The sequence below is a fragment of the Hyperolius riggenbachi genome, chromosome 6 (assembly GCF_040937935.1).
Source record: "Hyperolius riggenbachi isolate aHypRig1 chromosome 6, aHypRig1.pri, whole genome shotgun sequence".
Taxonomy (NCBI): Eukaryota; Metazoa; Chordata; class Amphibia; order Anura; family Hyperoliidae; genus Hyperolius; species Hyperolius riggenbachi.
Genome location: NC_090651.1, coordinates 217,739,911 through 217,753,641, shown reverse-complemented (window position 1 = coordinate 217,753,641; position 13,731 = coordinate 217,739,911). Strand labels below are relative to the sequence as shown.

General features: G+C 45.9%; 1 protein-coding gene across 4 annotated transcripts in view; it reads right to left on the bottom strand.

Moving 5' to 3' along the window:
• The window catches only part of IGSF9B (immunoglobulin superfamily member 9B), a 176,710-nt gene that overhangs the window by 131,353 nt on the left and 31,626 nt on the right, over positions 1-13,731 (bottom strand). For all 4 annotated transcript variants that reach the window (XM_068240421.1, XM_068240422.1, XM_068240424.1 and 1 more), the window contains exon 2: positions 2,943-3,140. In XM_068240421.1, coding sequence (XP_068096522.1) covers positions 2,943-3,140 — 198 coding nt within the window. The remainder of the gene's footprint in view (positions 1-2,942; positions 3,141-13,731) is intronic.

Genomic DNA, 13,731 nt, shown 5'->3' with positions numbered 1-13,731 from the left:
CCCCTCTCACTTTTCCTTCACAGAGAGGGGCGGGGAGAGGCAGCGATCCGTGCGGCGATTGACGTCAGGAGGGGCAGAGCTACAGCTGGAAGCTCTGCCCCTCAGCGCAGTCGTGGATGTTTGCCCGTGGGATTTGGGGGCTCTGCAACCCTCGTTTAGCGGCGGGGATGCGGCAGATTACTTGGGAGCACTGAAGCGAACTAGAAAGTAAAATAGTTCACTTCCGTATCTTTTTTTCTTTTGCCCGTGCGGGCCACAAAATATTGTACCGAGGGCCGCAAATGGCCCGCGAGTTTGAGACCCCTGGTGTAAAACTAATGTATTTGTATATGTAAAATGCTTTAGGGTCTAGTTTTACTATTTGGCCACAAGATGGCCACAGTGAGTCTTTGTCCATGCGACCTGTAAGCGTCTCCACTATGAGGCTGGGAAAATCACAATGATCGCGCTGTTTCTCATAGAAGCAGCAGATCATTGCGGGGGCTTAGATCAACGAACGGGAATGGATTTTCTCGTTCATTGATCTCCGGGCGAGCGGGCGGCGGCGTGCATGAGCGGCGGGAGCGCGCGCACGACCAGCGGGAGCGCGGACAGTGGCGGTAGCGCGGGAGGTACGGATTTCTCTGTCCCTTGGTTTTATAAGGGTGGAAAAAGGGACGGAGAAATCCGTACCGCGGGGGTAAAGTGGTTAAAAGGCATTTTATGACAAGGAGTAAAAAATCACCAAGGAGAAATCTAAAGGAGAAAAACGTTACAGTGAACCCAAACCGAAGCAAGTAAAAAAAGTTTTACTTACCTGGGGATTCTACCAGCCCCCTGCAGCTGCCCTGTGCCCACGCCAGTACTCTACGATCCTCTGGTCCCCCACCGCGACTCAGTTCTGTTTTAAAGCGACTGGCCAGTGCACCTGCGCGACCCTGGCTGTGCCCGTCCTTGTTCACGCTACAAGAAAATCTCGTACTGCGCATGAAGCTCCCGGTGACGGGAACATGAAAAAGGACGCGCTGGGCAGGGTGGTGCTCTGTAAGTGTATACAAACACTTGCAGCTGTCCATGTACTCTATTATAAACCCTGTTGCCCCCCTGCAGCATTTCCTGGTAAAAAGCACGCTCATTCCCGTGCCCTGGTCATGCATGGTTCATGAACGCAGCCATGCCCGATGCACATAAAGTATACTCATTTACAGATGTAGGCACTTCCTAAAAGCAGGAATCGACTGACTGGGTAGTCAAATAATAAACCAGACAATAACTGGGAATGGGAAAGACAACAGGGGTCATGGGTATCACATGCCCCCCAACCGTCCCGGATTGGTCGGGATTCTCCCGATTTGGTGGGGGCTCTCTCGCTATCCCGGGAAGCCCCCCTTAAGTCCCTGGGGAGAGAAGAGATGACAGATATGATCGAGGCACCAGCAAGGGATGCGGGAGCCTGCTTTAGTCCTCCCTCCCTTCCTCTGAATGCCCCCACCTGCTGTGAATGTGTCCCCCCCTGTATGCAGTGTGTGTGGAGCGGAGCGGTAGGTCCTCTTACCGCAATCCATGCGCACCGGCAACTAGTCTCTTGCTTCCTGTTTACCATGACGTCACAGGAAGCAAGAGACTAGTTGCCGGTGCGCATGGATTGCGGTAAGAGGACCTACCACTCCGCACACACTGCATATGGGGGGGGGGGGGGGACACATTCACAGCAGGTGGGGGCATTCAGAGGAAGGGAGGGAGGAATAAAGCCGGCTCCCGCATCCCTTATTGGCGCGGCTGGCGCCTTGATCATTTCTGTCATCTCTTCTCTGCCCAAGGCAATTTCCTCCCCACACAGGGGCACCTTCCTCCTCATCCGTGGGCATTCTCCCCCCCTCCACTGACGACCCCCCTAACCACTAGCACCCTCCTCCCCACCCACTGGCACCCTCCTCACCCACTGGCACCCTCCTCCTACCCACTGACACCCTCCTCCCCTCCCACTGGCACCCTCCTCCCCACCCAGTGGCACCCTCTTTGCTGACTGGCACCCTCCTCCTACCCACTGACACCCTGCTCCCCACCCACTGGCACCCTCCACCCCACCCACTGGCACCCTCTTTGCTGACTGGCACCCTCCTCCTACCCACTGACACCCTCCTCCCCACCCAGTGTCACCCTCCTCCTACCCACCGGCACCTTTCTCCCCCACCCAGTGGCACGCTCCTTTCCACCCACAGGTACCCTCCTCTACACCCAGTGTCACCCTCCTCCTACCCATTGACACCCTCCTCCCCACCCACTGGCACCCTCCTCCCCACCCACTGGCACCCTCTTCCCCACCCAGTGTCACCCTCCTCCTACCCACTGGCACCTTTCTCCCCCACCCAGTGGCACCCTCCTTTCCACCTACTGGCACCCTCCTCCCCACCCAGTGTCACCCTTCTCCTACCCACTGACACCCTCCTCCCCACCCAGTGTCACCCTCCTCCCTGCTCACGGCACCCTCCTCTCTGCCCACTGACACCCTCCTCCTACCCACTGGCACCTTCCTCCCCCACCCACTGGCACCCCCCTTTCCACCCAGTGTCACCCTCCTCCGCAAACTCATTCCTCCCATTGTCACCCTTCTGCAAAAGCAGGGGTGTGGCTTAAGGCCACACAGGGGGCATGGCTTAAGTGTCCCTCTTTCACATCTTCAAATGTTGGGAGGTATGGGTATCAGTAAGTACTTGTAATAACTTACTTATAGAACCACAGTTAATTTATCTTTAGATGTGTATTTTTGGTTCAGGTACCCTTCAATAAGTCTACTTTAATTGGAGCACAGTGAAATGATGACTCAATATAAAAATACAACATATCAGATTTGGCACTAGTGAGTTTGCTGATATTAATGTAGCCTGTGTCTTTATGCTCATGCATCATGAAATCCACCTTCTTTTCATGACCAACTGTACTAAACGATTAAACACAATTACCTGCATATTCTGGGTCCACATGAGGGGGGTAGAAACCAAACTTGATGAAGATAGGAATGGGAACACCAAACTTAAACCACTCTACAACGTATGGCGGAGGGTGCGCTGTGATAGGATGGATCACATTGCACCTCAGGATGATACTCTCTCCAGCACGTGCGGTCACAAACTGCGGCTCCTCCCGCGAACCACCTGCGCCTGAAACACAAAAGGCAGGCCTGATAAAGTACTGCATATAATTATATAATGCGTTTCAATATTCTGTTATATACCATCAGTATACCACAGAAGAAAAAGGCATGCAGAAAACGGAAAACCCAGAGAGACACACACAAGCAGACACACACACGGCCCCATTTTCCATCTCATCCATAAACCCTTCCCCAACCATGGCCTAAATACAAGTGTCCAGCTTTCTAGGTTCATGGAGTCTATTAACTCAAGCGCAGAGGACACCAATTTAGACAAAGTCAGAAATAATACAGCAGATTTATATATAATATATCTCTGGAGCCAGCATGGTTCATTTATTGAACACAGATTTTCAAGGGTTGATTTGTGTTTTATACATGGAATCCATGCATGTACAGTGTGGAAAACAGTAAACTATGGTTGTTATTCAGTATTAAAATCAGTCTAAGATCATATAATTGCCTATTAATGCCCTTCCCCCAACCCTCCACACATTATAATCAAAATAGTACACACTGATCATACAATTTTACCTTAACTCTCGAGGTCACTATGTGGAGACCTCACTGCACAATTTAACCAGAATATTATCGCTGCTTTTATCAACAGAAAATTATTGATGCAACATTTGATGCACTATACACCTGACCCTTTTAGAAGATGTTTTTGGTCTAAATTCTGCGCCCCCTACTTTAAACACTGCCACTAGACTGGCTGTTGTATGTATATCTAAATCTAAAATAAAAGTAAATACCATAACAGGGCTAGCTGACAAGCTTATGATCGTTTCTATAGGTAGTGAGTGTGTGGCAAAGCTTGTTTTTTTTCATTAGGCTCTACAGGAAGCTGCCTGGGACATGACTAATGTCCAGAAAGTATAGTGGGTCGAAGCACTGGCCTCACAGTCTTTATCAATTTAGCCCATATGACATGCTACAGTAGCACGCAGGAGCAGCTGCAGCCAGTAATGCAAGTTTACTACTAGAGCGCGGCGTACAACTGAATGTGTGAGTCATCACTCATTCATTCACTTAACAATGTACGTCACTGTGCAACAGATCTCTGGGACCCCAGGAAATATTCTGACAGTGCTCAACACAATCAGGAGTCACACTGCTCTGCTCTTAGTCTTTCAGTCTGTATCTGTAGTTATAACCTTTATATGACCTGAAAAGAGAACAGAACCAATGCAGGCAGCATTAGGTATGTGATAAAATGATGTGATGGCTGCCGGCATGAAGAGGAATGATCACCCCATCCTCCCCTGCTGTCCAAGGATTACAGCAGCAAGTCAAGAAATGAAATCTCAAGCAAATAAGAAGACAGCACCATTCTATCTTCAACCTCCCTCCATACAGTACAAAGGTCTGCAGTATCTGCTTGGACGGCATGGTGAGCACTGTAGGGGCGGGTGAGGAACAGCTAAGTGGCACTTATACTACTAGACACTTAAGACGGGCGGAGGAAGGGGGAACTCACATGAGCACCCTGGTTGCTTGGTGCAACATAGGTCTCCTTTTTAAAAAAAAAAATATATGTTTTAGTAAAAAATAAGTTTTTCCCAAAAGAAAACCAAAAGTAAAACATGCATGAGAGGAAAGGAGTCCACACACTCCCTACCTAAGGACAGAGATGCATGAGAGGGAAGGAGACCACACACTCGCTACCTAAGAACAGAGATGCATGAGAGGAAAGGAGTCCACACACTCACTACCTAAGGACAGAGATGCATGAGAGGGAAGGAGACCACACACTCGCTACCTAAGGACAGAGATGTATGAGAGGAAAGGAGTCCACACACTCACTACCTAAGAACAGAGATGCATGAGAGGGAAGGAGTCCACACACTCACTACCTAAGGACAGAGATGCATGAGAGAAAAGGAGTCCACACACTCGCTACCTAAGGCCCGGTTCACACTTGCGGTTCTCTGCCAAACGGACCGGATGACCTGACCGGATCCGGATCGGAACCGTACGGTTCTGATCCGGATCCGGTCAGGTTGCATCAGGTGTTCATCAGGATGCGATCCGGATCCATTTGGCAAAAGATAGTAGAAATAGAATAAAAATGGTGGGGTCTGGGAGGTCAGCAGAAGGTGGACCTGTGGAATCAGGCCCTCCGCTGTTTAGCACTCACCTCCACCTCCGACATACTGCCAACATCTCCAGCACGTTTAAAGTCACTGCTGCTCCACTCCAAAATGCTTGCCCATGTGTCCCCATCCAAAATCGCCACTACAATACGCATAGGAAGTGGGGTAGAACATCCGGATTTTTAGCCAGTGTGTTGTGCGCTCTCCGGTTCTCATTGGTTTGTATTGGCCGGATGGTGCAGTCCGGCTCCGCTCCGGATACGGCTGCCGGAGGAGCCGGACCAAAAAATAGCGCATGTTGGGTCTTATGCCGGAGTCCGGATCCGGACGAAACGGACGCATGTGAACGGACGCATAGGCTTTCATTGCTATGCCGTGCGTCCGTTCCGTCCGTTCTGCATGCGGTCCGGCTCCGGCACGGCGATTCCGGACGGCGACCGCTAATGTGAACCGGGCCTAAGGGGACAAGCAGTGGGAAGCACTGAACAATACATCCCAGTGCTGACCTACCCAGCACTATCCCTGTATTGTGTTTTTTACATTTTAATTTTAAATTAAGATGAACCTGAATACTTTGTGAATCACCAGTCCAGGATAAGTATACAAGCCTATAAATTACTTATGTGGAAAAAAAAGCAATGGAAAGTTTAGTTTTCCATCCAGCTCAGGTTTCCTTTCAGTCAGGGTTAAGAACTAAGAACTGGGAAAAGTGAAAAAGCGATTTGCACCAGTTAACAGATTTGGTTTACAGATTACAGGAGCATACAGATCTGACATATGTTTCATAATGCATAGCTTGGTTCCATATATCATTAGTGGTGGGGACCCCCCACAACTTTTTTTGTACATGCAAAGCCCAATGAAAATTACCGTAAGCTTCATCTTATTTCATTACTTACTGGCTCTCTAAATTAATTCTAAATGTGGAAGAGCACATCTCATACACTGATGCCTGTTATAAACACTTTTCAACCCACTTAATTAAAGAGAGTCCTAGTGCCACCGCTTTTCACTGCACTCCACTTCACCCTAAGGGCCTATTAAACCTACTGCCTAGTACTATGTGGCATTCTGTTTAATCCTGTTATAAACCCTTTTCATCCCTGAGGCTATTACACATGCTTTTCACCCGACTTTCACTTTATTTAACAGGGCCTGTTAGACGTGGTTTCATTGCTCTTCACTTTATATCTATTACCTTTGGAGCCTACTACACTTGCCTTTCACAATGTTATTTCTAACCGGTGTTAGTACTTCGCCTTTCCATAGTCTATAAGTTATTTATCCTTCAGGAATTAATGTGGCCTCATTTCACCACGTTTTACTCCACTTCATACTACAGGCCACAATCTTTACACACGGCAGAGTCAAAAGTAACCTTAATATAGCAATAAAAAGTCAGAAAAATGTAGTAGACAGTTGTACTGAACATATAAATAAAACGTATATGTACTCTTTTTTTTTTTTTTTCCAAGTCCCACAGTCTGATGGGAAACGTGACTACAGCATCCACAGAAAGACGGCCTCATCCTTTGACAAAGGCATTGGACAGGAGATTGGGCTTTATCTAGTTTTTGGGTAGTAAGCATGAAAAACCAACAGACATTCTTCGACAGATGCCAAGAGAGTATCGGAATTCCTATGTGTTGCTTCGGTAGGTTTATGAGTGGAACAGAACGTTTAAAAGTGGAGTGTCCACTCTGATTTAGCTCACCCTGGGCGACTATGCCAGACAATATCACTTCAACTGATGGAGTGATCTGAGAAGATCAGTGGGCCAGAATTAATGAGGTGGTTGTAGGATTGACCATCAGTCATCACTTTATGAATCAGATGGTGGCCAAAGCTATCTGCAGCAGAGTTGACACTTCACTTTTAAACTTTCTGTGCCACTCATAAACCTGCTGAAGTGTCACGCAGGAATCCCTATAATGCCTCTTCATCCGCCAACAAATGTGTGTTGATTTTTTAACCCTTTCAACTGACAGGTTAAATAAAAGCCCACTGCTCTTCTCCCATGCACGTTTTCGAGGGGGTGGCCATCAAGCTGGATGGACACTGTAGTCACATTCCCCATCAGACTGGGGGCTGGTGCCAAAAACAGAAAAAGCACAAGTATCCCTTATTTTAATGTGATGTACTGTCAACTACAATGTTCTTATTTTTATTGCTATAATACGATTACTTATTTTTTACTATGACTAGGTCTTTAAAATTTACCATATACAGTATAGTGATTACACTTTTCACAGCAATTAATGGAAAGCATTGAAAAATGTAAAACAGCCACGGTCTCTCTGGCGGCTCACAATCTATTGTTCCTACTACAATTTGGGACTAATTTTTAGAGGGAAGCCAGTTAACTTTGCAGAAGGCTTTGGCATTATGAGAGGAAATCATTGCATGCGTAGGAGACTAAGGCCACATACACACATCAGACCATAGTCTTTTGAAAATGAAAGATCACAGACCAATCTTACCACCCTTCATGTAGAAGGCCACTCTACACGGTCTTTTCTATGGAGCTGAACTCCACATCAGAAAAAAATCTTTGCAAGATACTGCACACACAGATGCTGTACAGACACAACAGATCAGTATCTGAAAAAGATCTGTTCCTGCCAAAAATCCATTCCTGCAAATTGCAATGATGGTCTATGAGATCTGCAGATCATCATACACACATGATTTAACTGACATTCATCTGCAGATCAGATCCACCAGGATGGATTTTCAGATCTGCGGATCTGCAGATGAATGTCAGTTAAATCATGTGTGTATGATGATCTGCAGATCTCATAGACTATCATTGCAATTTGCAGGAATGGATTTTTGGCAGGAACAGATCTTTTGCAGAATGGATGCATTTTGCAGGAATGGATCTATTGCAGGAAGAGATCTTTTGCAGATAATGATCTTTTGAATGTGTACGGGCATCTTTGTGTGCAGCATCTTGCCAAGATTTTTTCCTGATGTGGAGTTCAGCTCCATAGAAAAGACTGTGTAGAGTATGGCTCTTATACTACAGGAAGGGTGGTAAGATTGGTCTGTGATCTTTCATTTTCCAAAGACTATGGTCTGATGTGTGTATGTGGCCTAATGCTGCATACACACTTGAGATAAAAGTCTTTGGAAAAGGCAAGATCACAGACCAATTTTACCCCATTCCATGTAGTATGAGAGCCATACTCTACACAGTCTATTCTATGGAGCTGCACTCCCCATCAGACAAAATCTTTGCAAGATGCTGCGTGCCAGCGACAGTCCGGCGTGTGTACGCTCTGTCGTCAGACTGATACGGCTGTTTCTGAGCGATCCGCCCGTCGTTGCCTAAAGTCCGGCGTGTGTACGGACCTTTAGTCAAACTCTAGGTGATCATGCATGCCCCTTGCTGTTAGTGTCTTGCCTGGGATTTGAACCTTTGGCACTGCAAGTCAAGAGTACTAACCACCAGGGCTGTGGAGTCTGTACAAAAAAACACCGACTCAGACTCCTCAGGTTAGGATTCCACGACTCCTCTAATTTGCATATTACAATTTTGTTGATTGAAAGTATGTAACATGAAATGCATCTCTTCTTAGGGATTTTAAAATACAGCTGAAGTGAGAGGGATATGGAGACTGCCATATTTATTATTTATTCCCTTTTAAACAATACCAGTTACCTGGCTAGCCGGCTGGTCTTCTGCCTCTAATACTTTTAGTCATAGACTAAAACTAGTCCTTGGTAGGAGTATTTGTAGAAGACAGGAACAAAGAACAACTATCAGGCCCTAGGCAATGTGACTGTGGGTACATGTAAGAGATATGTACAGGTACTCTGCAGGAGAATGGGGGAATTCTTCCTCTGTTACACATTCTTCATGCACAATCTGAAGATGGACCAGGCCCTAGGCAATATAACTGTGGGTACATGTAAGAGTGATGTACAGATACTCTGCAGGAGAATGAGGCTATTCTTCCTCTATTACACATTCTTCATGTACAATCTGAACCAGGTTTATGGGTGATAGACAACACCTCTGTGTTCAATGTGCACAACATGCTCAGTGGATTCCCTGCAGCTCTGTATATGAAGAGTATAGTACTACTGTGTAACAAAGTAAATCTAAGACAGATGAAATTAAAGTTTTATACATCCATGGGGCTTCTTCCAGCCCGCTTCAGGGTAATCCATTCCTTCGTTGTCCTCCTCCGCCACCTGGATCTTCTGCTATGGGTCCAGGTACTTGAGCCAGTTGGGCATAGTGTGCATGCACACACTTTGCCGCTGGGATCGTACTACACTTGCACAGAACTATTGCGCAGGTGCAGAATGTTCGTGGCTGTGGGAGTGGCATGCGGCCGGACTGCGCTGACTAGCTGAATTACCGGGGCTCATAGCAAAAGATACAGGTGGCGGAGGAGGACAGTGCCTGGATTAGCCTGAAGGGGGCTGGAGGAAGCCCCAGGTAGTGTATCAAAAAAAAAACATTTCTTTTCATCCGTCTCAGGTACCCTTTAATTCATAATCACCAAAACAAATTTTAACAACATATCAAAGTATTTGATTTCATGAGCAAAGGGAGTGCATACATCAGCATCAATGCAGATTTATTTGCATCTCATTGACCATCTCTATTAGTGACACGGCTACACATCTGGCATTATTCTTACAGCATAGATGTGTGTGTGTATGTGTAATATATATATATATCATTTCATTCATTCCTGTGTACACATCATATATACTGTACAGTCACAATCAGATATGTATATCTGACTTTAAAAATACAGGGAGTGTAACTATTCTTTGATTGGTTTATTTCATTTTTGTAGACTAAGCAGGGCTATTAGTGTATATATAAATTATTTATGATGACTATTATCTGAGAAATAGAACATTTTATTATATTTTCTATTTTAATTACAGTTTAAATTCATTAGGAGTCGAAGTCTGTGCATTTTCTCCTGACTCCAGGTACCCAAAAATTGCTCCGACTCCTCAGCCCTGCTAACCACTCGACCATTGTGCTGGCAATCATTTTTCTTTTTATCTCTGATACACTGTCCATCACTTTACATTGCTTTTCACTTTCTTTCATCTTCCAGAGTCTGTTATAACTGCTTCTCACAACATTATACTTTTAATGCAGCAGTGCTTAATGATACAGTTTTTACACCACACTCTGCTCTATTTCACTCCTAAATTGTGCCCTTGTTTTCTGGAATATGTATTGTATACACAGAAGTCAGAGAATAAACTATGGTGAAATGTGGAGGGGGGGGGGGGGGGGGGGAGGCATGACGTGAAAGAAATTTGTAAAATAAGCTATTAGTTCCACCTTGAGAAAAGTCCCTCTCTGGTTTCTAAAAATAAGGATTATGCCCCCTTTAGAGTGAAGTAAGAACGCTGTGGTAAAATCCTTTCAACCAAATTGATAGGTTTTAACCTTGAAGCTAATCTAATGACAATTAGAAATGGAATTACTAGAGCAGCTTTATAGTGGGGCTGTCTACAGTATTTCATATGAAATTGAGAAGAAGATTGCATTCCACCTTTTAGAAATGAGTTCCTGTAATATCTGATCATTATACTGTGCATGCTGATGATCTGAAACAAGCAGAACAGGAAATTCACAGCATGGTGGACACAATCTGCAGCATCTTGGAATGTTCTGCTGGTTCGGGAGCTGCAGCAGGCACGGGGCAGTCTGCTGCGCTTCGTTCCGTGTATTGCTGGAATCACTTTCCTCAGTGATGTCACCATTCTTCAGCAATAAGGAGGGTGGAGGGCTCTGCAAACGAAAAGATGGCTGTATTCTGTGGATTCTTTGCAGCAGAGAAGGGGTTACATGTGTTCAGCTACAAAGCTGTAGCTAGTTCAGTCTGATTGGCTGTCGGTGACATCACTAGCTCAAGGGAGTGATATCACTGGATATTTCTGACACACAGAAGACAATCAGTGACGGGGGAGAGTGGTGACCCTGGGTGACAGGTACTGACATATTCACACCCCCTCCAAGTGACAAGCACTGACATATTCATACTCCAATGGCCTCTGTCACCATGAGGACAGCGATGGCTGCAGCATTATCTGTCTATTAATACACGTGTGTGCAGAGCTGTCTTTGCATACTTTATAGGGCGTGCATCTGCAGTGACTGAGCTGGAAACATTATGTCCCCCCGTCCCATATTTAATGTCATCTTACAACCTCCCCTATCTTTAATAGCGAGAAGGCTTGTCAGTATATTGTTACATGGTTTTCTGTGGCACAAATCAACATCTGCTGACCTGACAATAGCCTATCCCAAAATAAAATTCCATAGCAACAACTGTGTTTCCTACAACACAATGGATGTCACAGCAGCAACTGTCTTTGCTGCAAAACAATGTCACAGCAACTACTATCATTTACTTAATACAATGTCACAGCAATAACCAGTTACTTTACAATACAATGTCACAACAACAACCCCCTATCCTACAATATAGCACCACACCAACAGACACCTACAACATAATACAAAGTCACAACCACAAATGTCTATCCTAGAGCGACTTGTTTTCTAAAAAATCTTCAAGCTTGAAATAACTGAGGAACATAAGTAATCCTGTAAACCTGGCCACATTTATTAAGATGTTCATGCTGGGGATGAAATACACACATGTAATCACACAAATTATAATTCCCAATCCTTTCAGCAACAGTTTTTTATGTTACAGAATAAACAGTGCTACCTAATCACCCTGCCATACAGACAATATTACCTACTCACCTGCATGACTGACAATGCTACCTGATCACTGAAATAAGGCACCTTGGTCTGATCATCTGCAAGACACATGGTGCTACCTGATAACTAGAAAGACTAAATGCTACCAGTTATGTTGACAATGCTACTCAAACTGACAGCATAAACCATCTGTGTGTTCAGAAATACTGTAGGGACCGCCTTCAATGAGTCCTCATCCACCCCCAACCACCTCTCGGTGGGAGTCCCCCAATGTTCGGTCCTTGGCCCCCTACTGTTCACCCTATACACATCCTCCATTGGCACGGTTATCTCCTCCATGGGTTTTAACTATCATCTGTATGCAGATGAGACCCAGATCTACCTCCACACCCCTGACATATCCACCACTACCATGGTGGACAAGGTCTCCTCCTGTCTATCAGCCATCTCCTCCTGGATGTCCGCTAGGTTCCTGAAACTAAACCTAGACAAAAACGGAATTTATGATCTTCCCACCCCGGACATCCATAAACCTCCCAGATGTGCACGTCACTGTTAACCACACTACCATTCACCCTACCTCTCAAGCCCGCTGTCTGGGTGTCACCCTGGACTCCGCACTCTCCTTCACTCCCCACATCCAAAACCTCACAAAGTCCTGCAACTTCCACCTTCGTAACATCTGTAAGATTCGCCCTTTCCTGACCTCTGCCACCACCAAACTCCTCATCCATGCCCTCATAATTTCCCGCCTTGACTACTGCAATGCCCTGCTGTCTGGTCTCCCTATGACCCGAACAGCCCCACTGCAGTCCATCATGAATGCGGCAGCCAGAATTATCCACTGCTCCCATCGCTCCACCATGGCGGATCCCCTCCTTGAATCCCTCCACTGGCTTCCTATCCAGTCCAGAATCAGATTCAAGATACTGTGTCTGACCTACAAATCTGTCCACAAAACCTGTCCAACCTACATTTCCGATCTTACTCAGAGGTACACACCTAGCCGCTCACTCCGCTCTTCCAATGAACTTCGCCTAACCGCCCCCGCATCACCCAGTCCCATGCACGCCTCCAGGACTTCTCAAGAGCTGCTCCAACACTACGGAACTCCCTACCTCCACCCATTAGGGCAGCCCCCTCCTTCAACATCTTCAAGAAAGCCCTCAAAACTCACCTTTTCACTCTGGCCTACTACCCCTCACAAGTGCTCTAAACCCACAGCTGAACTCTGGTCTCCTACCTCTCGTGTCCCTACCTCTCCCTTTAGATTGTAAGCCTTTGGGCAGGGTCCTCCTCCTTTTGTGCCCAACCTGATCATGCACCTCCATTACTGTACACCCATGCTATGCATCTGAGTGAACCTACCTTGCCTAATCTCCATGCTCCCCTCCAGTGACTGACTAAGCATTACCTTGTACTCATACTGTGCTGCGTGATCTGGTCTTTCTTGTATTCAGGCATTGTCATTCTGTATGTCACCCCTAAATATTGTCTGTAACCTAAATTAATGTACACTGCTGTGTAATTAGTTGGCCCTTTATAAATAAAATAAATAAATAATAAATAAATAACTGTCTCAGGTTCTGAACTCTGGGTCCTCTGGAACCATAATCATTGCAGGGAACTATCCAAGGTGCTGAATATACACACACACCCACACACACACACACACACACACACACACACACACACACACACACACACACACACACACGTACACACACACACACCTCTCTCTGTAACAGTTATAGTAACTGCCAGAAATATACGCAAGAATAACC